Source organism: Halichoerus grypus, chromosome 7, assembly GCF_964656455.1.
Source record: "Halichoerus grypus chromosome 7, mHalGry1.hap1.1, whole genome shotgun sequence".
NCBI lineage: Eukaryota > Metazoa > Chordata > Mammalia > Carnivora > Phocidae > Halichoerus > Halichoerus grypus.
In genome coordinates this window covers 42,355,528-42,379,388 of record NC_135718.1, presented here as the reverse complement: position 1 = coordinate 42,379,388, position 23,861 = coordinate 42,355,528, and the positions used below count along the sequence as shown (strand labels likewise).

The 23,861-nt window shown below is 47.6% G+C and overlaps 1 protein-coding gene across 2 annotated transcripts in view; it reads right to left on the bottom strand.

The window, feature by feature from the left end:
- Positions 1–23,861, bottom strand: part of GRID1 (glutamate ionotropic receptor delta type subunit 1) — a 702,575-nt gene that overhangs the window by 251,963 nt on the left and 426,751 nt on the right. For both annotated transcript variants that reach the window (XM_036079322.2, XM_078077489.1), the window contains exon 5: positions 11,935–11,988. In XM_036079322.2, the coding sequence (XP_035935215.1) occupies positions 11,935–11,988 (54 nt within the window). The remainder of the gene's footprint in view (positions 1–11,934; positions 11,989–23,861) is intronic.

Here is a 23,861-nt window from a genome sequence, read left to right as displayed (position 1 = left end):
TCTCTGGGTCGCATCATAAAAACTACTTTATGTGCCTTCTATGTGCCCATTGACACTGGGTCCTTCTATTGGATACAAATTAGAGAAAGTTTCAGCAATTTTTTGTGTATTATCTAAGGTTAATAGAAAATTCTATGTCACTTTAAGATGTAAAACCCAGTATTGATTCAGGAATTAAAATGATCTAATCCAATATAAGAATTGGAAGATTTATTTCTTTGGTGCAGAAATGTTGACCCTTAAAAGACATAAATGAACATGTATCTCCCTTTAAGATAGGAATGGGCTGGCCACATTGAACAAGATCAATATGAGCTTGGGGCGCCTGGGTGGCACTTAACCAAGGGTGGCACCTTGGTTAAGCGTCCAACTATTGGATTCAGCTCAGGTCACGGTCTCGTGGTTGTGGGACCAAGCCCCACATTGGGCTGTGCCAGTATGGAATCAGCTCAGATTCTCTCTCCCTCTCCCTCTCATTCACTCTCTCTCTCAAATAAATAAATAAATAAAATCTTTAAAAAAAATCAATGTGAACTTAAAATTCCAACTTGTCTTTATTTGGTTGTGATACCTTAGACCTTTCCTGACCCTCAAGTTTGTAATCTTGACTCCAGTGTTAGTAATATCTCTCTCAGAAGGTCATTGTAAGGATCCAGTCACATGACAAAAGATGAATACATCTGCACAAAGGACATAAGCAACTAAGTCACAAAATTAGAAACAGGTATGATAAAAAAATAAATGTTCAAAGTGTTTGGCTTGACTAATAAGCAAAGAAATACAAATTAGCACAATGCAGTGAGCCTTTTTATCTATAATATTGGTAAAGAAGAAAAACGATTATATTCATGTTCACAGACACATGAGTGGGATGAGACAGAGCACTCTGATAAAAGGGGCTCAGGCTCCTTGAGAGTTCCCATACTTTGAAACAATATTTTTACCATCACTAGGAATCAGAAACACATCAGATCCAGGTAGAAGTATGTCAATTGCAGCATTATTTACAACAGCATTAACTAACCTAAGTTTCCAAAAATGGAGAAGATTTGCATAAATTATGATTCCTCCAAATGACAGACTACTATAAGACCATTAAATATTATTCCAAATGCTAGCTATTGACATGATAAAATGTGAATTATACATTATTAATTGAAAGCAGGATACAAAGCCGAACATAACAGAGAAACCTCAATTTGGCAAAATAAACTACATATATAAGGCTATTGGAAAGGATAATTCATTAGTATATTAATCTATCTTCTGTTTTACTATTGTAGAAGAATCAGAAAAAAACAAAGCAATTTTCCACTGCTTTCCTTCTATCCCTGTCTCTCTCTCCCTACCATGCATGTGCTCACATACACACACAGAAGCAAGCCACACTCTGTGCTCTAGGAAGTTTGTGCTCTTGTTTCTCCCAAGATATTTTCCTTCAACAAATACGTGAACTTGCAATGATGTTGGCTGGAAGCTTTTGTGGCTTAGAGGATGGGAGTGGTCAAATTGGCTTGAGCCCGGAAGCTTCACGTTGAGATGGAAAGGAGACAGAAGAGGGGTTTGTGGGTCTACCCATCCCCTCATACACATTAATCCAAGGTAGGGTGTCAGAGAGGAGTAGCTGGTAGTCATTTAAGAAGGCTGAGCCCAATGCGTGGGGTCTTTCAGGCACAGAAAGGGGGAAAAAATCACCATGCCCAGGCTTGAGACCCAAAGTGTGTTGGAACTTCCTGAGTATCTATCTACAGAGATTTTCCATGATTGATCCTGACAGTGCAAAATCCAGGGACCTTTGCACAACCTTTGTAAGGGCAAGGAGGAAGATATCCTGTTACAAATGGGTTCAAATTTCTTGATTTGAAATTTCTCACTTTGAATGGGTTCTCAAATTGCTTTCAAAATCCTTTTAAATGGGATTTCATGGATAAATATCATTTGTTTTGAAATAATGTCTATAAAGCATCCAAAGCAGGGCCTGGCACTCAGCAGGTACTCAAATGTAAGTTTCCCTGCTTTTGAAGGCAACCACTGGGCTCACTGTTCTTGCAATGCCCCAGAGCAAACAAGCAGAGATCTAAGGGTAGGGAGGAGGTCATTAGGACCCCCACTGGCCTCATAAGGTGGGCTCTTCAGCAATTCTTGCCCAGGAGCCCCACTCTGCACCTGACCAGGGAGGGGCGCCGGGCACCACAGTGGCAGCCCCTGACTCCTCAGCCCCTCATCACCTCTGCAGCCAAGCCAGTCTGCAAGGCTGCAGGAAACTGCATCCTAGTTCTGATCACTGACAAGTAAAGGGTTTCTTCACTCCCCTTTCTGAAGTTGGACAATATTCATTTGGGATGCTTCAACCACCTCTAAGAGACGGCCCAAGTGCACAGAACATCCTCTGGTTTGAGACAGTGGGAAAAATAACCAAAGCCAAGCCTCTGGTCTCTATGAGCCCTCAAACATTATTTAAGACACTTCACAAGAAGTTTTGGTGGTCTGAATTGTCTCCGGCCTCCACCTCTGCTTCCACGCTCCAGTTTTGAGAGCACGCTCCTCGGGAGCCCCGCCAGGGGCCTGCGAGCCCCGCATGCTGAGCACAGGCAGCAGCCCTTTGTGTGCACGCATGCGTGCACGTGTTTCCTTCTCGCCTCTCCGTGAGTTACATGGTGATTATCCAGCCTGGCAAAGGAGGTGTAATAACAGGGTAGAAGGCACAGATAATAGGATCTTTCTGGCACAAGTAGTGAGTTCATCGGAATCCATCAGAACCCATTTGTGGGAAAAGCAATGGATAGGAATGCACAAGGGTAAACACTAACCTTTAGTTTTCAGATACATTTGCTACATGTGGTAATTAAAGCTATTTTTAAAACTCCCTAAGTGTCAGCACTCCCTTTACCAAGGAACCTTCTGTCAAAACTCGGCAAAACGACAATATACTTGTTTGGGACAGTTGGCTCACATCTAAAACATGGAGTCTGATTCCATGTCAATGGTAAAAATCGGGCTGAGTTGTTCTGTCTGCAGGGAGCTTGAACTTGGTTGCAAATTGCAGAGGATCTAGAGTGGCCCCTACAAGCATTGCCTAGCTGCTATAGGTTAGTGATCCACAAGCACATGTTTCTCACCCATGATACCATAAACTCTCTGAGGGTGAGGAGCATATCTCGCAAATGTGCATGAGCATCCCCAGTGCCTCACAGGTGTTCAGTACATGTATGATAAATGAATTACAGATTGTCAAGAATTGCAAATCCTGGTAGGGAGACAGGACATGGGGGAAGAAGCTAAGGACCACTGAAGAATCACAGCCTGAGTTCTCTGGGGTATCGGAAAAAAGAAAGGTATGGAAGAAATTCATAGGTTTTGCAAGGTGAGGGGAGAGTAATTTGGGCGGAGGCTTAAAGGATGCATAGGAGTTTGAAAGGGAGAACTAGGGCCCCAGCAACCCCAACACACAGAAATATTACAATTCAGGTTCACCTCAATGATGAGTCAAACCATGTCTCCATCCCCTGGCACTCCTCATAAAAGACATGCACTGACCTGTTACATATTTCCTTGATTAAATTCCGAAGATGAACTTTTCCACAGGACATTAGTGATTCGTTAAGAGGAACTATCCCTCCAAGGGTGCTTGCTATATGCCAGACCCCTGTGATGGGTCACTTCAGGTGAGTTTTCTCATTTAATCTTCACACCTGTCCTAAGAGGTAGCTATAGGGAACCCTATTGAGCAGATGAAGGAAACAAGGTTCAAGGAAGGAAGTAGAACAGTTTGCCTGCCCAGAGTCAAAGAAGTATCCATGGTGACTGATCTAAAACACAGTGGTACATCACTGCTCTCTAATATTGTCCCAAACCCATCTGTGCAGCTCCAAGTACCCTTCCCATGGGGCTTTGAAAAGGGCCAAAGTATGATGTCATACAATGACAATTCCCTCATATATCTGTCACTATAAGTGTTAAATTTCACAGATTCCTTTTGGGCTGAGAAAGGAAAATAGATACATTCTGAGTGGAGAGTGGAAGTACATTTCTAGTAAATATGGTTTGTTCCCTTCAAATACTACTCATGTGACATGTATTAGCTTAATCGTGTGGGCTTTTGTAGGGGACTTTCATCATTTCCACAGAAGGTCTAAGAAAACAAGGTAGTAATATGTAAAATCACCTAAAGGGAAGAACTCTAATAATAAATAATAAACGTTTCATAATAAGACTTTCCATAACAACAATATCACCACTTTCAAATGATGAAAACATTCGAATATTACTGGTATTCAGTCATGTAGTCATGTATTTAGTGTTTAGTTAGTGCTAAGTATGAAGGGGAAAGGTAAGAGAGAGGCAGCATGGCAGAGGGTATATATTTCTTAAATTTGGAGTCACCCACACCTAAGTTCAAATCCTGACTCTGCCACTTCCTAAGCGACATTGAAAAGTCAATCCATCTCTTTGAGCCTCTGTTTCCTTATCTGTAAAATGGAATAATAAACGTTGAAGTACCTGGGGACTTGGTCCTCCAACTCCATCCCACCTTTAACCCCCTATGTCATCACATCCTCATGACAGCAGCACTCGACATCAGTGGTCTCTCCCTCCCCCTAGAAATGGTTTCTTCAGGGGCACCTGGGTGGCACAGTCGGTTAAGCCTCCAACTCTTGATTTCAGCTCAGGTCATGATCTCAGGGTCGTGAGATCAAGCCCCACATTGGGCTCCATGCTCAGTGCAGGGTCTGCTTGAGATTCTCTCTCCCTCTCCCTCTGCCCCTCCTGCTTGTGCTCTCTCTCTCTTTCTCAAATAAAGAAAATCTTTCTAAAAAAAGGGAGGAAGGGAGGGAGGGAGGGAGGGAGGGAGGGTTTCTTCATTTAGCTTCCAGGTAAAGAAACCATACCTACTAATCATATCAATACTCACATTAAATGAATTTATGTAAGCACTGCAATTAAAAGGCCGAGTGTTATAATAGATAAAATAGCAAGATCCAAGTATGAATGGCCTTCAAGAAACATGCTGTATTTTAAATACAAAGAAACAAGTAGGTTAAAAGTAAAAGAATGGAAAAAGATATATTAGGCTAACACTAGTCAAAATAAATCTGTAATAGCTGCAGTAACATCAAATTATATTTCAGAGTGGAGAACATTTCAGAGCAGAAGGATAAAGAAGGTCATTTTGTAATGATAACAGATCAATTAATCAACAAGACATAAAATCCTAAACATTTATGCCTCTTGTAACAAAGCTTCAAAATACATTAAGCAACAATGGATAAAACTGCAAGGAGAAACAGGCAAATTCACAATTAAAGTTGAATATTTTGATACTCCTCTCTCAATAACTGATAGAACAAATAGACAAAAAATCATCAAGGATACAAAAGACATAAACAACCCTACCAACTAAATTGACCTAACTGACATTTATAGAACATTTCACATAACAACAATAGATAACACATCTTTTTCAAGTGCACATAAAAAAAGACATTTATCAAGAAAGACAATATACTAGACTATCAAATAAGTCTCAATAAACTTTAAAAGATGCAAGTAATAGAAACTATGTTCTTTGACAACAATGAAACTGAATTAAAAATCAATAAGAGAAAGATCCTTTAAAAATCCCCAAATATTTAGAAACTAAATAACATACTTCTAAACAACCCATGGGCCAAAGAAGAAATCAAAAGGTAATACAGAAAATATTTTAAACTGAATAACAATGAAAACACAACATAGCAAAATCTGGGGGATGCCATTAAATCACTTGAGGGGAAGTTAATAGCACTAAAGAAAAAGTCCTCAAATCGATGATCTCAGCTTCCCCACCCTAAGAAAAATATAGATGTAGATGACAAGTAGATGCATGAAAAGATGCTCAGTATCATTAGTCCTTAGGGCAATTAAAATTACAATCATAATGAGGTACCATTACACACCAGTCCAATGGCTAATATCAAAAGCCTGATCAAACCAACTACTTAACACAATGTGGGGCAATTGGAATTCTCACACAACTTGAAAGTTTCTTAAAAAGTTAAACATACATCTACCATATGGCCCAGCAATTCCACTTGTAAATATGTACCCAAGAAAAATGAAAGCATCTGTCCATACAAAGGCTTGTACATGAACATCCATAACAGCCTTATTTGTAATCACTAAAAATCTAGAACCCCAATGTCCATCGATGAGCAAAGAGATATTCAAATTGTGATGCATCCATACATGCAGATACCCCTCATCAATTAAAAAAAAAAAAAAAAGACCTACTGGTATACATTGCAAAATGGGTGAATCTCAAAATAATTATCTGGATGGAAATAGCCACAGCAAAACAGAAAAAAAGAGTACATACTGTACGATTCCATTAATGTAAAACTCTAGAAAATATGAATAATCTATAGTGCCGGAAACAGATCAGTAATTGCCTGGAGAGTGAGAGAAGACGGGGCTGGGGGTGGGATTACCAAGGGGCACAAGAATACTTTTTGGGTCATGGACACGTTCACTGTCTTCCTTGTTGTCACAGTTCATAGGTGCACTCATATGTCAAACGTCAACTGTACATTAAATATGTGCATTTATTGTATGTGAATGAAACCTCAATAAAGCTGTAAAGTTTTAAGTAAAAAAAAAAAAAATAGATGAAGAGCGTGATGCTCAAAACACAGTGCCTGGATCTGCAATGTCTGATAAATGGTGACTCCTATTCTCTGCTCTGGATTTCCAGCTGGGGCTACAGAGGTGGGTAGGACGTGGTCCCTGTCCCCCAGGGCTCCTCAGTGGGGCTGAGGAGACAAACAAGCAGCTCAATTACAACAAACATAATTGGTTTGGAGTGTTACTAAATTAAATTTGTAGACAGTAAATGGTACAGGGACTTAATATCCAAACAGAATTGGAGTCTTCAAAATGAAAGGAAGGAAAAAAAATAAATCTTTTCCTGACCTCTCTCTGTGTCCCAAATAGAGATTTCTTAAAGCTATTTGATTCTGCATTCATATCATGGTCTTTTTTCTTGTTTTCTTCAATTAGTGCATTAGCATTTCTTTCCCCCACATTATTCATGTGTAGCCTAATCTCATTTTCCTGTGCTTTAACTCAGTGTGCGTTTGGGGGTAGGGAAGACATTCATTCTTCTGGACCGTTGACAGAAATCCCCTCTGGGCCAGGCCAAGCTCTGCACCTGGAGGATACTCGCAGTCAGTGATGGTGGCAAACCAGTGAAAGCAATAAGGTGGGGGCTGAGGCCTGAGGGGCAACAACACAAGGGCATTCTGGGCAAAGGCTGGCTGAAGAGGTCCAGACGTTGGGACGACCCTGCGCGTGGGGTGGTGGCGGCCATCTCTTAGGATACACTCAGAGCAGCTCTGCATGACACAAGGTGGCAGGAACGAAGACCAGGGAGGGCTCCTGAGGTCAGCTCCTGAACAACCTCATGAGTCATGTGGAGGAATGAACTCGATCCTGCGGGCCCTGACACTCTACCACCTTCCGATGACCTATTCAAGCGCAGAGGGGAGCACATGACGAGAAAAAGCGCAGAGCGCGTTTGGACCAAATGCCTATGTGGCAGTGCGCACAGCCTCACCCTCGGAAAGCACGGCCTGCCTCCAAGACCGAACATGCCTGCAGGAGACACCTGTTCCTCACTCTTCACCTCGAACTTAGCCACCCTCTTTGATCACAGAAGCCTTTTTCCACAAAGCACCTACAAATTAGCAGAGCATATGTTCCCAAACGCAATTTGGAGACTGCTGTAGGAAGCCCGCCAGCATTTCTCCCTGCCCTTCTCCCTGGCTGCTCTGCTGTTGGCTAATGGCCTGGACCGGGGCTGAGGGGAGCATGCATGCGCCTCAGAGGAAGAGCCTGTGCCCCCAAGGGACTCGCAAGCACAGGGAAAGGGGGTGCAGGGAATAGGGGTGCTGACAGCTGTGGCTCACAGAGCAGGATGATGGCTTTCTGAGTCTGTGAAGGATTGGGATGGTTATAAATGCTCTTCTCCCGCGTGTAGCCAGTTAGACAAGCAGAGGCAAGGTGAGAAGCAGGAGGTAGACCAGCAGCAGGAGCCTTAACACAGCACATCTGGTGTGTGAGTCCCTCGTGCTGGGAACTCTAGGAAGCCTCACAGAAAGGAGGTCCACTTATAGCCTGCTCAGGGAGTCCGGCACATGCTCCAAGCCCCCAACACACCATAGCTGGGCCAAGGAGGGCACGACGATAGGAGAATGCATAATGGGGAGATCCAGGAAGACCTTTTGGCAAAGGAGAGGTTTAGCAGACCCCTGCAGGAAAGGTAAGTCCTTGGCAATCAGCGATTCAGGAAGAGCATGCCAGGTAGAAAGGGAAATCCTGGCAAAGGCCAGAGCCAGGACAGGAAAATAAATATAGGAAACAAGTCACTCATCTGCTTGCAGGGATGAGCCACAGGAGAGTGAGCAGAAGGGTAAGAAGTAAATGAAGGCACATAGGTGTGGTCAGGGTCATCCTGGACGGGTTCTGAGGCAGGGCCCACGATGTTGGCTTTTCTCCACTGAATAGGGAGCCAAGCAGAAGATGCCAAGGGTGCACTGGCTCCTGGGACTGGAACACTGAGAACCAGATTTGGGGGGATGATGAGTTCAAGTGGCCCCTCCACCCCTGAGCCTCGAGTTTAATTGTTGCCTTTGTCTTTCTTCGAAGGCCTCCTGGGAAATGCTCTTCAAAGGAACGTGCTCTACCCTAAGTATATTGACCTGCCCTCAACCAAACCTTTCTAAGAACCTACTCTTTGCATGGGGCACCTGGGTATTCAGTGACAAGCTGAATTCTGACCGTGTCTTCAAGGGACTCATGACCTAGTGGCCACCTTGATTAGTGGTTCACTCTGCTTTCCACAAGTTCTTTCAAATCTCCACCCTCCTCCAAGCTAACATATAATTTAACCAATCAATGAAAATATAGTTTATACCCAAAAGCACAACTGCTTGCCGGTGTCCCCACAGTCAAACCTGGAGACCTGCAGAAACTAGACACTGTCAGTGAGGCTCATATACTCACAAGCCTTTCTCCGCATCCAATTTCCCCTTCTCCAAGTGAAACAGACCTCAAATATATAACACCAATATTCACCAGTGAAGGGGTAGATATATTAAGAAAACCACCCCATTAAGGAAAAAAAAAACAAAAGCCTGTGCCTTTGAATGTTTATCTTGAATCCAGGAAAACACATTAAGCAAGTCAGATACAGAGGGAGAAACTGGAGGACAGAGTCTGTGAGGAATGAGAGAAGCAGGGGCTGGACCACAAGGCAGGCTTCCCTGGGGAAAGATGTGGGACAAAGAAGCACAAACCTGAGCCTGTCAGACAAACTGAACTTCCTCCAGAGAAGTGGGGAGCAGCTCAGGAAATGAGAAGATGGGGCCCCAGTATAGTTGTTGAATTCTGGAGACCATGTTGGAACCACCAAATGCCTTCCCCTGCTTCTCTTCTTCCCGCCTTATTTTATCTATCACGTACGACAAACAGAAAAGCAACTGGGAACTTTGTCTGTGGCTCTGTATTTAGATAGAGCCCAGAATGATATAACTATCATGAGAAAAACAGGACTTTTGTTTCCACTGGGGCTAGACTGTAACAGGAAACAGCAGTTCTGAATGTGGCTGGATCCCAAGGGTAAGTCTACATGCAATTAAGAGAACATCTTGTTCATTAATCAGAGGCCACACTGAGGTCCAAGGGTCCAAGCTTTATAGGAGGACCTACCTTCAGATCATAGACTTCCAGAACATCCATGAGCTGACACAAAAGCCAAGAGTATCTCCATCAGTGTGCATACCTGAGCCCTACTTACTGGCCTTACAGAATCAGACCCCGCCATTGGTTAAGGATCTTTGTCAGGGCCACATGCATGATGATGTCCTTTGGCAGAAAGGGCTTTGGAGTCAGACAGTCTCCATACAGAGTCCCAAATGCACCATTTAATAATTGTATGACCTTGGGCAAATGACTTAACCTCTTTAGCCTGCCATTTCCCATCCATAAAATGGGGATGATAATAACTGTCATACAGAGTTGCCACTGAGGACAAAGGGTGGTGCCAAATATAAAATGCCCCGACAAGTGCCTGGCACGTAATGGGCGATCAAGATATAGTAGGTGATACCCTTCATTCTCAAGAGGAAGAGCCTCCCCATAGAAAAGGAAGCCGAGAAGTAGGGGAGGTCACTTCAGGGGAGTCACACAGACATCCTCTTGGGTGAAGCTGTTCCAGTGTGGCCGACAGCCATGTCCACACCCGACCCTTCCTGGTGACCCTTCCTGGGGTCCAGCTGCCCCAGCAATGCCCTTGGGGGCACTTCACCACTAGCCCATGCTGAAGTTACCCACAGCCCTAAAGAAGGAATCAGGAGGGACAGAGGGCCCTGGAGTGGGTCAGATGCAGGGGAGGAAAAAAGATACAGGGCAGAAACGTAAAAACAGAGCCCTTTTTGACGGCAGGCAACAGAGAAACACTGGGTATCCAGTTTGGCGGAGTCTCCATAAAACTGAAGCCAGGCCAGACATTTGCCTTAAGGGGCACATGGAAGGCAACCCTTCTCTGGAACAAAGGAAACCAGACTTTGAGAAACCTGGAGAGAAGCTGACGAAGCCCAGAGGATCAAAACTTCCCAAGGACCCAGGAGCACTCCACCAGGCTCTGAAGAATAGGGTGGTGGCCATCATGTCTCTCTTAGTTAGCAGCACAACCATCCACAACCTGAGGTAAAAGGACAGTTACCTTGCATGTCTCCAACTGGCCTGGGAAGAGCTAATAAGATGTGAATTTATGGAGGAAAGCCATGAAAAGTGGGCCTTGCAAGAGTTACTATCTGATACTACCTGCACTATTAAAAGAAGCCACCCAAAACTCTTTCAGCCATAGAGCACTGAGCTGATGAAGAAACACACATCATAAAAGAATAAATTACCTACATAATAAACCTTGCATCTTCTCGAATGAGGCCATTAGAAATTGATCAGTTAATTTAGGAGCAGCTGAGGGCCGAAGCCCTGATGAAAGGCGCACCAGGAACCACCTTCTAGAATCAGCTCTGTTAACAGCATGCTGGGGTCCCACAGGCTGCCCTGGTGATGTTTCCTGAATAGGCGTGTGGGCAGAGGGGATTCTTCCAGAAAGCCAGGGCATGTGGCTACAGGCCACTCCCATGTCACATCTGCAGCGTGGAGGCGGCCAGGCCCAGGCACATGGCACTGGTGAAGAGCAGACCAGGCCACAGTGAAAACTCAGTGTTCCCCTTCCTTCCAGGGCCCAAGGCAGTGGGATGGCCTGTCATGGGAGATGCTTTCCATCTACCCCCTTTAAATGGCTACACTGATTCCTGCCCCCACCAGCTGCACATGGGTGTGTGCACACACAGACGCACTCACACGCATGTCCATAGACGCGCTCACACACAGGCTGACACACATCTTCTCACATACACTCTCACACGTGTGCACTCTTCTACATATGCACACTCACACAGCTAAGTAACACACACACACACCTGCAACCTCCTGCTGCACGAAATTCATCCTCCACCATCCCCTCCTCATTCCTCTGCCTCACCCCCTCTGCACCCCGTTTTCTAACCTGCGCTAATCTCTCCAGCCCCTGACCCCTGACTGGCTGCCTCCCCTCACTCTGCACATCCTATGCCGGACACTCCTTCCCTTGGACTTCGGCCTCCTTCACGTACTCCAATCTCGATTCTTCCACTGGTTCCCCCCGCTCCAGGTGAGCATCTTGGCAGGTCAGGTCCAACTCTCTGAACCCCTGTGTTGCATTGTGGGGCCCTGGAATTCACTGCAGCACCCCAGGTCAGAATTGGGCCCCACAGCATCCCCCTGAGCTCTCCCAAGGGGCAGGGGGCTTGGTGCAAGCTGCGCCCCTCGGCATTCTGGGGCTCTTACCTCATTCACAAAGACCCAGTGGCTGTCCTTGGAAGCCAGGTTGGTCTCCACAGCCTGCAGAGAGAAAAAGAAAACAAACATGAATGGAAGCAGGCCAGAAGCTGGCAGACATGCAGAATGATTGCCGAGACGGGGTTTGATAAACATTGCTCTTGGAGATTTTTTTCTTCACAAAACATGCCATCCCCCGGGGTCAGCTCTGGACGCCTTAGCTATAAGACGCATCATTTGAACACCGACATCTGACTTCCTGCTGTTCTTCCAAGCTCTCATGCACCAGCCCTGAGCAAGTTGGCAGCTCCAGTTCCTGCAGGCATCACAGGGCCACCACAGGTGGGGGTCTTCCTCCCTTCTCCTGGAGAACACCTTTCTGGAGGAGAGCTTAGGGGGATGATTCTCATGACTGCCAGAGACTAGAGCATCAGGAATCTGGAACAAGGGATGTATGGCATCTCCTCCAGCCATGCTGAACGACACCTGGGAGGACAGCAGCTCCCAGCTGGGGCTCTGAACTGCCTTCGGTTCTAAAGAACCCACAAAGGACCCATAGAACCGGCTCTTTCTTGTTTCTGGGCAGCGACCCCACCCCATCATTCTCTCTTACAGCACTTTGTTCTATTTCTTGATAGCCCTTGCTATTTCTGTGCTTGAATAGTTAGCAGCTTATCTATTTCGTATCATCTATCTCCTTCACCAAGTTGGGGTCTCCACATTCTTGGGTGGTCACCGTTGTGTCCCAGAACCTTACACTATAACCAGCACAAAGGGTTTAATATACGAATGAAGATTGCTGCCGAATACATGAAGGAAGCGTAAGAGGGCAAGGCAGATAGGACCCTGCTCCTTATTTTGTTTCTCATATGCTTTATGGGTGCTTTTACCCTCCTTTAACTGGAAAGCCAACAGATTGAAAGGAGAGAAGGAACTGATCATTGTCAAGCATGTCCCGTAAGAACTCTCCCAGTTAGCATGTGTCAAGTACTTGAACCTGGAAAGAGCTATCAGATTGTCGTCCTCTTTGTGTGTGTGTGTGTGTATTTTTGTGATCTAATTTTTATCACTCTTTTTATTTGCAAAACTACAGAAAAATAAAAATGTTCAAAATCATCCCATAACCCTGCCCCATTTTTTTAAATGTGCTAAAGTGGTGAAAATGCCCCATTTGTCCCTCCACATTCATCCTCCAGAGGTTGTCTGAGGTGTTCCCTTCTAGAAGGTTGTGGTACGTATCTAGGTACACATATCAGACAGATGTTTCTATTAAACTGGAATCATGAAATACATATCAGGTTACAACTGTCATTTTTTTTTTTTTACTTATCAGTGTATCAAGAATATCTTTCCTCCTCAGTACACAGAGATCTGACTCATTCTTCTTAACCATGAGGCAGAGAGGGGTAAAGAGCCTGCCTGCACCAGCGACCCAGCCATATGTGGGAGCTCGACCATCGCACTGTCGGTGCACAGGTTACTGTTAGAACTTCACCTACACAGAGAATGGATCAGTTTGCTAGCCAACACAACAAGCATGTGGAAAGAGAGCCTTTGGGAGTGCCCCAGCCAGCTCCAGCAGCCCAGTCCTTTACAGATAGCTCCCCCAGGACACTAAGGGTGGACAAAGGGGTCTTTCTGGGCCATCTTTGGTGGGGGGAGGACATGAATTCTTCTTCTCCAGCCCAGAAGTGAGAGGGTGCTGGCCCCTATGAAGACAGATGAGGAGGGGAGTCTGGACTGGGCTGGAAGGGGACTGCCTTCACCGGTTGTCATTTAACCACTCCAGTCTCTGTTCAGCTATAAAAAATAGGTAACGCTTGCATCCTCTTTTCTGCCAATAGCTTCAGTCCTCAATCTCAAGAAGCAGTAAACACAGAAAATGGAATGGCATCCATACCAGTCCCAAGCCTTTCCCACGAAGCAGAGACGGGAAGTGGTCATCCCCACCCTTTGCAGGTTCCACCCTTATTCCTTGGCTCGCCCACATTCTTGGATCCTGGAAATCTTCTCTAGCCACACAAGTCCTCCTCCACATGAACCAGGCCCCCACAAAACCCTCTCTTTCTTAGAATAAGTGAGTTATGTTGAAGAATGCCTAGGCTGCTCCACCCCCTACCCCAGGAAGAAGGCTCCAAGTGTTCTCTCTCCTGTACCTGGAAGAAAGGAGCTCCAGAGATGCCAAGCGCTTGTGGGGCCATGTCCCAAAGATGCTTTCTCCCCATTCTACACACTCCATATACCAGCCCCTCTCCCCAGAAGCTGTGAGGACTTCCAGGCCAGCTGCCCTCTGAGGAACCTCAGACCCTCGGAGGAGGTGAAGGGCGAGCATCTCCGGGTGCAGTCTCAGCCGCCCAGCCCAAAGCCTCGCAACACAGACTTTCAGGAATGTCTTCAGAAGCCTGGAGGCCTGGGGAGGAGGTGTGGGAGGGAGACGTGGACACAGGATGCTCTGAGAACACTCTGCAGCACACTGCTGGGCTCTGGCTTGCCTCCATTCCCAACACCTCAGATTCCCTTAATGCTCACATGGAGGACATCAGTGACACGCTCAACAAATCTGTACAGGAGACAGTGCTGGGAGGGTGTCATAATGTCTCAGAAAGCTAGAACACTGAACTCAATCTAAAGAGACGCAGCTTAACAAGGCTGCGCTCAAAGCCCTACTCTTGGTTTCCAGGAACAGAAGGGCAACTGGGGAGATGAGACTTGGAAGTAACACTGCTGAGTAAAGAACCCTGGAAAGGCAGGGGCTGGGCGTTGACTACTGGGCCACCCCACTGGACGGAGGACACTGCAGACTGGATTTGGTCATGGGGTGGGACAGGGAAAGTAAAGGCGTCTTTAGGCACATGAAGAACCGTCATGTGCGAGAGAGACTGGAATTGCTCTTTGCAGCCTCTGAGTTGATTTAGCACCAAGGTCTCCAGGAATCAGGGAGGGAGGTATCAACTCAATAGAAGACAGAACTTTCTGACTTTCCAGGGGGTTCAAGATGGAATGGGCTGCCTAGGGAGCAGTAAGCTCTCATCGGGAGAACGTGCCCAAGTGGAAGGTGAACAGCATGTCCCTGAAAGGGACTTAAGCATCAGCAGGGAGGTTGACCATGGGTGAGCGGCAGACTCTATCAGGCACAGACATTCTTTTTTTTTTTTTTTTTTTAAATATTTTATTTATTTATTTGACAGAGAGAGACATAGCGAGAGAGGGAACATAAGCAGGGGGAGTAGGAGAGGGAGAAGCAGGCTTCCCCACGGAGCAGGGAGCCCGATGTGGGGCTCGATCCCAGGACCCCGGGATCACGACCCGAGCCGAAGGCAGACGCCTAATGACTGAGCCACCCAGGTGCCCCAGGCACGGACATTCTGAAGCAATGATTTGAAAGTCTGGCTGCATGCAGGAACCTCCTAGGGAGCTTTTAAAAAGCCAGACGTTGGGGCCCCCCTCCTTGGGATCCTGATGCACTGAGAATGGCCGCATGCTTGAGGTGCTGTGTTATTTCAGAGCTTCCACCCCGACTCTTGGCCTCTGCGACTGGGAGCCCTGCTCCAGAATGTTTAGTTCTGTGCATCTTCTGTGCAGGTGAAAGGTCCTCTGTTACCCACAGGAGCCCACAGGGCCGAGGACATGACACAGCTGCCAGGACATCCCAGGGAACAGCTCGGACCCTGGCTCCTCTCAGGAGTTGTCCCACCTGGTCTCAGACTCACACACGAATGATATTGATGGAGAGAATTGATCAGAAAACCCCACAGGACAACTGGCCAACTTTCCTGTCCTACTTTCCTCACCAATTAAGCTCAGCTAATTTGTTAAGCCTCTTTTCCCCACACAGAGATAAATAGTGCTTGGCTGCAGCCTTTTCCAGAGGATGCAATTCACACAGAAGCTGAGCTGGATGGTAAGAAGGAGAAGCTACTGCAGATTTAGAAAGAACACCTCTCTCCCTGCCACTAGTTATTGGAGAGATGCCAGCTCCGTGGGAAGAGCCCTAACCGCTCACAGCCCAGTGGGCAGTGTCCCTCCCAGCGCCTCTAATTCCCTGTCTGAGCGCCATCCTTCCCTCTTCCTCCCCAGCCATGTCTGTGGCAAGTGCAGCCGAGTCCTCTCTTCCGTGGCAGAGCCAGCGGGGCAAGGAAGGTGGGCAGGCAGAGCATATTCGAATCCCAGTTCTGGCACTGCTTAGCTGTGGGCTCCTGGGTGAGCTACTCCACCTCCCTGAGCGGCAGCTCCATGCCTAGAAGGCGTTCGAATGCCGACAGTGCTATGGATGCTCTGCCCACATTCCCCCTGCATTCCATGAGGGTTTGTGAGCACCCTGGCTCCCTGTGTGCCTTCACACCCAACGGCAGACACCCGTGCCTCAGGCCGCTGGAACCTCTGCGCAGCACTCACGGTGCCTGGGAATTTACACCCCTAACCGAGGACTGAGAGTGTCACATATACAAATCCCAGCTGCCCTGTTCCCGGATGGGGACTGCTCCAAGTGTGAGCTCAGCTGGGTCCCGAATCTGTCCATGGGACCGTGCCCACACTGCCTCACTTGCTAGCACGCCCACTCTGGCTTCCTTCATTTCCCTGTCCCACATTCCCACTCCCCTGCTGCCTTTCGTTTTTTTTTTAATTCTCCTGGGAACACTTCTTAATAAATCATTGTCACACAAATCTTTGCCTCAGAGTCTGCTTCTGGGAACCCCACCTGAGACAAACACCTCCCACCCTGGGGTTATCATGGGAATTAAATGAAATTATGTGTGAGGCTCTCGGCCCAGATGGGAGCTCACTATAGATAAGCAGTGAACGTGAAGGTCCTCCCCATTCCTTCCACTCGAGTCTCCAGCCTGGTCATCATTCAGTGGTCTCTTCAATGTGCAGATGTGCATAGTCTCATCCGCTCCTTCCTTCACTCAACAGACTGTGCCTGCCACACACCAGCTATTGTCCTAAGTTTCCGGAATGCAGGTGTGAGCCAGGAGCCTCATCCATGCCATCATAGAGCCAACAGTACCTAGACGACCGACAATAAACAACATGGCCACTGTGATGAGCGCAGTCTCCTCCAGGAGTCCACAGACCCTTCAAGGCAGCACAATGTGGGGCTTCCCTTCACCTTGGCGCCGCTGTAGCCCACTGCTCTGTGGCACTAGCAGCAACAGCAGAAAAGCATTGAGCTAACGAGGCAGATAAAGGGCAGCCCTGCCTTCCATGGGGAGGAAGGGAGTGGAGCCGGCTTCTGCTCGGGGTGGGCTTCCAGCCACTCGCCTCCAGCAAGTAGGGAGGCTGCATTCCTGCAGTTGGGTTTCTCTGCTGGAGCTGGGCACCATGGCTGTGGGACAACCCTCAAAATAATGCAGTGGCAGGTGATAGAGCCCTGTGCCTCTGTAGGAGCTCCACCTAGACCCTGCGGGAGGTGGGAACCATGTGTTGGTGAACCCAAAGGGCCCCTGCACTGGCAGCCCTGGTTAAGTTCCTGCTGTGAGTCTTGCAAGGCTTTGCCAAACCATCAGTGACCGACTTCCCAGCTTTCATGGTCCAGCAGTAGATTGGCCAACATAGAGCTTTTAGAAGAAGAGCTAAGAAGGTGGAAACTTCCAAAGGCTCATGCTGACTCCTGTTTGAGCCCCTCTCCAATCGCAGACTCAAGGAGCTTACTGTGGTATGTAGCCCATAGAAAGGGCTTGGATGGTGGACACAGATCACCAGTGGTGAGGCAGAGCTAGGTGTCTTCACTTGTCCTGACACCCATACGCCACCACACTGTCATAGCTAGGCAGCTGTTAGGGAAGTGGAAGGCAGCTGTCCTTCCCAGACCTGGGGAAGGGAATATGTCCCCTTGTCCAGGAGCAGCAACCGCTGCCTGGACCTCAGGCCAATTACAGGTTTCCCACAGCTAACTGCATCAACAGAGCTGGAATGTAAGTGACACAGGACACTAACAGGCCATCCTGCAGGCTCCCCTGGGGCCAGGGGATATTTGGATCCTGTCCTGGCTCCTCAGCCACCCTGATTCCACAGTTTCCATAGAGAAGTAGATGCAGAACAAAGCCCAGCTCCTGGCTCCCCAAAGCTCTAGACAGAAAGCAGCCCCTAGCGCTGATGTGAATGGTAGATGCAGGGTGGCTCGCCTGGACAGGGCGGGAGAGGCCCTTTGGCCATATGGAGGTGGAGATCAGCTCTAATATCCAAACGCCTAAAAGGAGGCCGAGAAGACTGGTTCTACGGGGCTGCAGGAAGGACCTCCAGCCTGGTCCCCTGCCTCTGTGTTCTCCGCCTTTCACCCAGGACCAAGTCTGAGCCATCTCCTTTGATCAAGCACCCCTCCAGACACTTCAATACTCTATCTTTCCCACTTCACAACACACACACCTCCCTTGACTCACACAGCCTACTGAGTCAGGCAGAGTTCTCCTCCCCATCCCACGGATGGGGAGCCGGGACCTAGATCTGGCCTCGTAGCTCACACAGGGCCCTCCGCTAGTACTTGGCAGGAGCTGGATTTGAACCCGGTCTGTCTGTCTGCAAAGCTTGAGTTCTTTTCCCTCGGTCATGCTGTTTCTCAAAAGGCCTCAACAGCTGTCAGGGCAAGCATGCGAGCCTTTGGGCCTGGGCCCGGCCCCTGGCAATGGGGACAAAATAATCTTTTTTCTCATAGCGGAGAAAACACCGTGACGGGCAACAGTGCCTTCCTTCTCCGGGTTAACTTGTTCTCATCAGCCTCAGACCATTATGCCTCTTGCATTTCTTAAGTATGAGTTCATTTCACTTTATCTTGGCCTAAAGGAATCATAAATGGAGTGGAAAAAAACCTCTACATGGAAGCCTTCCAGCAGGATCGCTGAGTGCAAATGCCACCAATTATTTATGTATGTGTTAATTGTTGGCCACTTCTCTAGGCACCCCCCAACACTGGGAGCCCGAGATAATGAAAACTTGTCGACAATTAGCATCTTTTTAAAATCCCAACTCATAACATTTCAGTGCATTCCCTCCATGGAGCGCAGACCCTGGCCTTTTCCCAAGGATGGCTAGTGTGCTAACTTTAAAGACCCACTGCTGCCTTTGCAACAGCATGCTATTGAGGAACAATTCTCTCTGTAAAATGTCATGCCTCTGGAGTGTGAGGGAGTGCGGTTCGCCCCATCTGCAAAGAAGGGGAGTAACTGGCTACAAGACTATGGATGATCCAGGAGCCCAGAAGCCCTTTTACAAGGAAATCAGCAAAGCAACCGCCATGATCAGGGCCCCAAGCTCAAGAAGCGATAGCACAGAAGTATGAGGAAACCCATAAATGACAGCCATCACTTCTGGCCACTCTGGGCTTCCCAGAGGCCTGCCTCCTCAAGAAAAGGGCCTGAGAGTCTGGCCCAGCTGCTTCTTCTGTTTACCTTAGCCTTGTCTCCAGAACTTCTTAGGGCCTCGCTCTCACTGGAAAACTGCCTTAATGTTCTCCCCAGGTCGACGGCTCCTACTGCTGGCCCCGTCCTTACTCCTAGGTCCCATTGGTAATTTTGAACCATATGTGGGTTTCTCTTCCAATTTCTTGTCCCAGGCCCTTCCCAGGAAACAGCCCCTCCTGACCCGGCATCCATTATGTGTCCCCACCTCACCCACCACTCTGCTGAAGCTTCCTTGAAGCCCAGGAACAGGAACCACAGTCACCTGAGCACACGGACGGGCTGCTTAGCATGTGTGTGTCGTGGGCAGGGTGGCTGGCGGAGGATGGTGGAGACAAGGCCACACAAGGCCATCTGGGGAAGAAAGCGTGGCAGAGTTCAGCTTTAGCTTCCAAACACAGCTCCGGGGGACACTAAGAGGGCCTTTGCCGAGGGAAATCTGAGCCTGCTGTTGGGAGTTCAGGGAAGGTGCTGGCTAGAAAAGGCTGGAGGGAAGGGCTGCCAGTAGACTGGGCACAATTGCTGGCACTTTCTGAAACACCTCCTCTACTCAGACCCTGAGTGAAGCCCTCTACACACGACACCCCAGTGAGTCCTCATAATGAGCTGCTGAAACAGGCTTCTGATCTGAGCAGACAGATGCGGAGACTTGCCCAAAGGCTCCCCACAAGTCAGTGTCACCGAGGCACACGACCAGCCCCCCTCTAGTGTATCATGCCAACTTGAAGACAAACGCATTCCGGTCACTTCTGGGGATCTTTCACACAAATGCAAGAGCCAAGCTGAAAGGCAATGCAGATAGTGATGAGGCCTAGATAGTAAATCTGGGAAGTCACAGGGGCTTCTGCGAAGCCGGGTCCTAGATTCTGCAGTTTCCTGCCAGCACCACCCCACCCCCACCCCCACCCTTCCAAACCCCTGGATCAGGCAGGTCCTCTGGTTGTCTATGAGGAAGAGCCTCCAGTCCCTCACTATGGCCTAAGGCCTGATCTAGATACCATGCAGCCCCTTCCCCACATAGCACCTGGCAGACAACGACCTTTGGAAAGATGTCTTTGGAATCAACAAATGGGTGGATCCACACTCCTGCATATTTCCCTGATGCTGAGAATAACAAAGGCCAGGGACCTAAAAAGGAAGCCCCAAATAGTCAGAAGGTGTACTGACATACAGGTACTCTTTCCTTTGCCTTCCCTTGGTACTGCCTTCACAGAAACCCATGCATACAGGACCTGTGTCCTTGTTTTGCCCAGCTTGGATATGCACTTGATTTTTGGTTAACACTGTTCTGTGCAAAGTACTGCCTGTATTTGAAAATAGCACACTTTTGCTACACGTCTGAGAGAAGGTGAAATGAAACAAAGTGAACTTGAAAGGTGGATAAATGCAAGACATGGTGACCTTTGGAAGCTGATGGAAACATGATCAAATTTTAGAGCTTTGCTATGGGGATATAATTGTGTCTTCATTTGTGCTGAGTGCCGGAACTCCTGATGCAAGCTCCCATATATTCTGCTTAACAACACAGTAAGTTCTGGACTAGTCTGGTCAATCAGCGGCATTTTAAAAGATATTACCGTAACACTGGAGAGAGGGTATTCATCTTTAGGTGGTTTTTTTTTTTTTTATATACTGGCTTTGATCTCAGACAAACTATTATGTTGCTATGAAAAAAAAAAAAAGAAAGCATAATTGACTAAACACATGTAAAAATCTGATAGAACTGAACAATTTTTCGTCAATCATTAGACCTCCCTGGCCTCAGTCCTCGCTGTTTACCAAGTTTGAGATAAACAGCTCTTTCAAGCCGCCTTCCCACTCTGCGCGGAGGGCAGGAGTGCCAGCCCACAGCCTCCGGGGATGAAGATTCATTACGGATCATTTGTGGATCCTTCAGATGAAATAGAGACAGGTTCCAGGGCTGTGCTGGAAGTGCAATTTACTGTAATAAAAAGTGAGAATATGCTACATGTGGACAATTTATGAGGAAACGTTAATATCAGCAGAAAAATGAAATGAAGTCTGCTCACAGGCACGACCTGTTTAATAAGAGCAACTCGGAGAAGTAAAGCCAGGCACTGCCGATGAGTAGCAACTGATGGATACTCGGATTTTAATAAATGGTCCATAATTTCCCTGCCATCTGGAGGGCACGGCCGCCAAATAAGGCCCTCCGCGTTCTACCTACTCTCACAGACACCCAGGCTTTGTCCTGCTGGGAGGCGATGGGAGCCGGCTTTTCTATCAGATCTTGTCTCATGAAGAAAGGCGTGCCCACCATTGCCCGCGTGGACACTACCACACAATTCCTTTTGAGGACCGAGATGTACAATAGAACAGATCACTTCTGAGCGTATTTACGCTCTGGTTTGGCGAGAAGAGTGGCCAGCCTCTGCAGCGGGCTGTGAACAATCTCATGACGCGGGTCCCCCAGAGGCCAAGGGACGCAGCTCTTGGGTGGCAGATGGCCGCGCTGAGCCATTTCTCATACAGCCAGCTGTTCTGCTCCAGCTTCAAGTGATTTTCAGACATAAGCAAAGCAAAGTCCAAAACTGATTAAAAATGTTTTCTTCTCCCTCCCATGAGTATTTACACGTTCGTGCTGGAGCCTGAGACGGCGCAGCCTGCATCCGAAGACTGGCTCTAGGGACCCACGGCATCAGAGGCTGCGGAAGGAAGGGAAGGGGTGGGGACCATCTGGGGCCGAAAACTCCCTCCCAGGCCTGCTGGGTCACAAAGGGCCCCACACGCCTGCCCCCCTGTGTGGCTGTCAGCCCCAGAGACCAGACCCACAGCACACATCCACTGGGAGAACATCTACACTGCCTAGGCTGCTCAATTAAAGCATCACCGTTCAAGGTTAATACGGTGACCCCTTCAAATCCTGCCAGGCAAGCGGCTTCTGCACACGGATCTAATTCCTTTTCTCAACCTAAATTGTTTTTAAAAGATGGAAGCGTTTGAATTCTTTTTAAGGCAATAAAGTTGAAAGTAGTAATTCTTTACCAAGCTGATAAGAGCTGCTGGGTGTAATTTGTATTCTTTTTTATGAGCCTGACTTTTTGGAGAATGGAATAGAAAGAAAAATGTCTTTTCAGTTCTGGAGACAAGAGCTACTTCTTCCTCAGGGTGCTGGGGAGGAGTTCTCTGGCTTGGCAGTTGTCAGGAAACAAGTCCCTGATTTGTGACATGGGAAAGCCAGGGAGGTGCCCTGTATGGGAAAGGGGGCATAAAGCTCACCTCGACACTCTCGCCCCACTAGAAGTGATTCAGAGAGGCCATGGGTGGGACTGTGAGGTCCTGGGGAGTAAGGAGGAGAGGATAATGCAAATTCCATGAAAAGAGAAAGGGGAGGATCTATTATCTTTAGAATCCACAATATAAACTGTTTTACAAGCTTGGAGACAGCTTCTCTCCAAGTACAACGCCTCTGTGCTGTTGGGTCCCAGACCTGGGCATGGCCAAGAACCTCATTTTTGCCCAAAGTCCTCTGGGCCCAATAATCAAGTCATGTAACTCTACATTCAGCTGCTCCAAGTCTACATTTGACACAGAAGCCAAATACACTTTGTCTGCAGGGGTGTGGCCGACCTGCCCCACCCTCCACTCTCATGACTAGCACAAAGCCCTACCCATGGAATGGCATTGAAGAGAAAACTGAGCACAGGGCTTCTAGGCTCAGTATCTGGAGCAGAAAAATCAGTGAGAAAACTCACCATAACCATGTCCTACACTTGCCTTAGAGCTGTAGGTCAGAAGCACCACACTGGTTTCATCTAATTTGATGATCTTGGCGACAGACATGAAGGTAGGAGGCAATCCTACCTGACCCCCCAGGGCAACATTAAACCTTAAACTTCCCAAATAATCCCATCCACTTGTGCATGTGCACACACCTATATACATACACACACACACACACACACACACACACACACAAACAATTCCACTTCAGACACCTTTGTAGGGGAACGTGGGGCCCAAATAAAAAGAAGCATCAGTGAATCAACAAACACAAAATGCCCAGGATAGGCATTACTGCACCTCTCTCAAATTCCTACCTCAGATTCACACTGGTCTTGCTTTCATGACCAGATTTTCCAGATGGCCTCCCAAGTGCTTATTCCTAAATGTAAATTCTCTACCTATATTGGCACTATTTCTTGCAACAAATCCTGAAAGGTGACCATTTCTGATCCCCTTGAAAAGAACTACATCAGGAAGTAATGAAGTACTATATGGTGACTAACGTAACATAGTAAAAAATAAATTAATTAATTAAAAAAAAAAAAGGAAAGGAAAGGAAACTAGGAAATGACTGAATAGCCAGCTCTTTGGGTTCATCATCTCTGCCTAGGCTGGAGAATCCAGAAGTACAGCCCAAATAATGAGAGCATGAGACAGCCTGTCTGGAGTAGCTACGTGTCCCACCAGACCCCGAGAACGGGAAGACTCATGATGATCTCAGGCCTCCCCTGAGGTCATTCAGTATAGACTTGGTGTTTCTTGACTCTGCTCCCTAGGACCAGGTTGACTACAGCC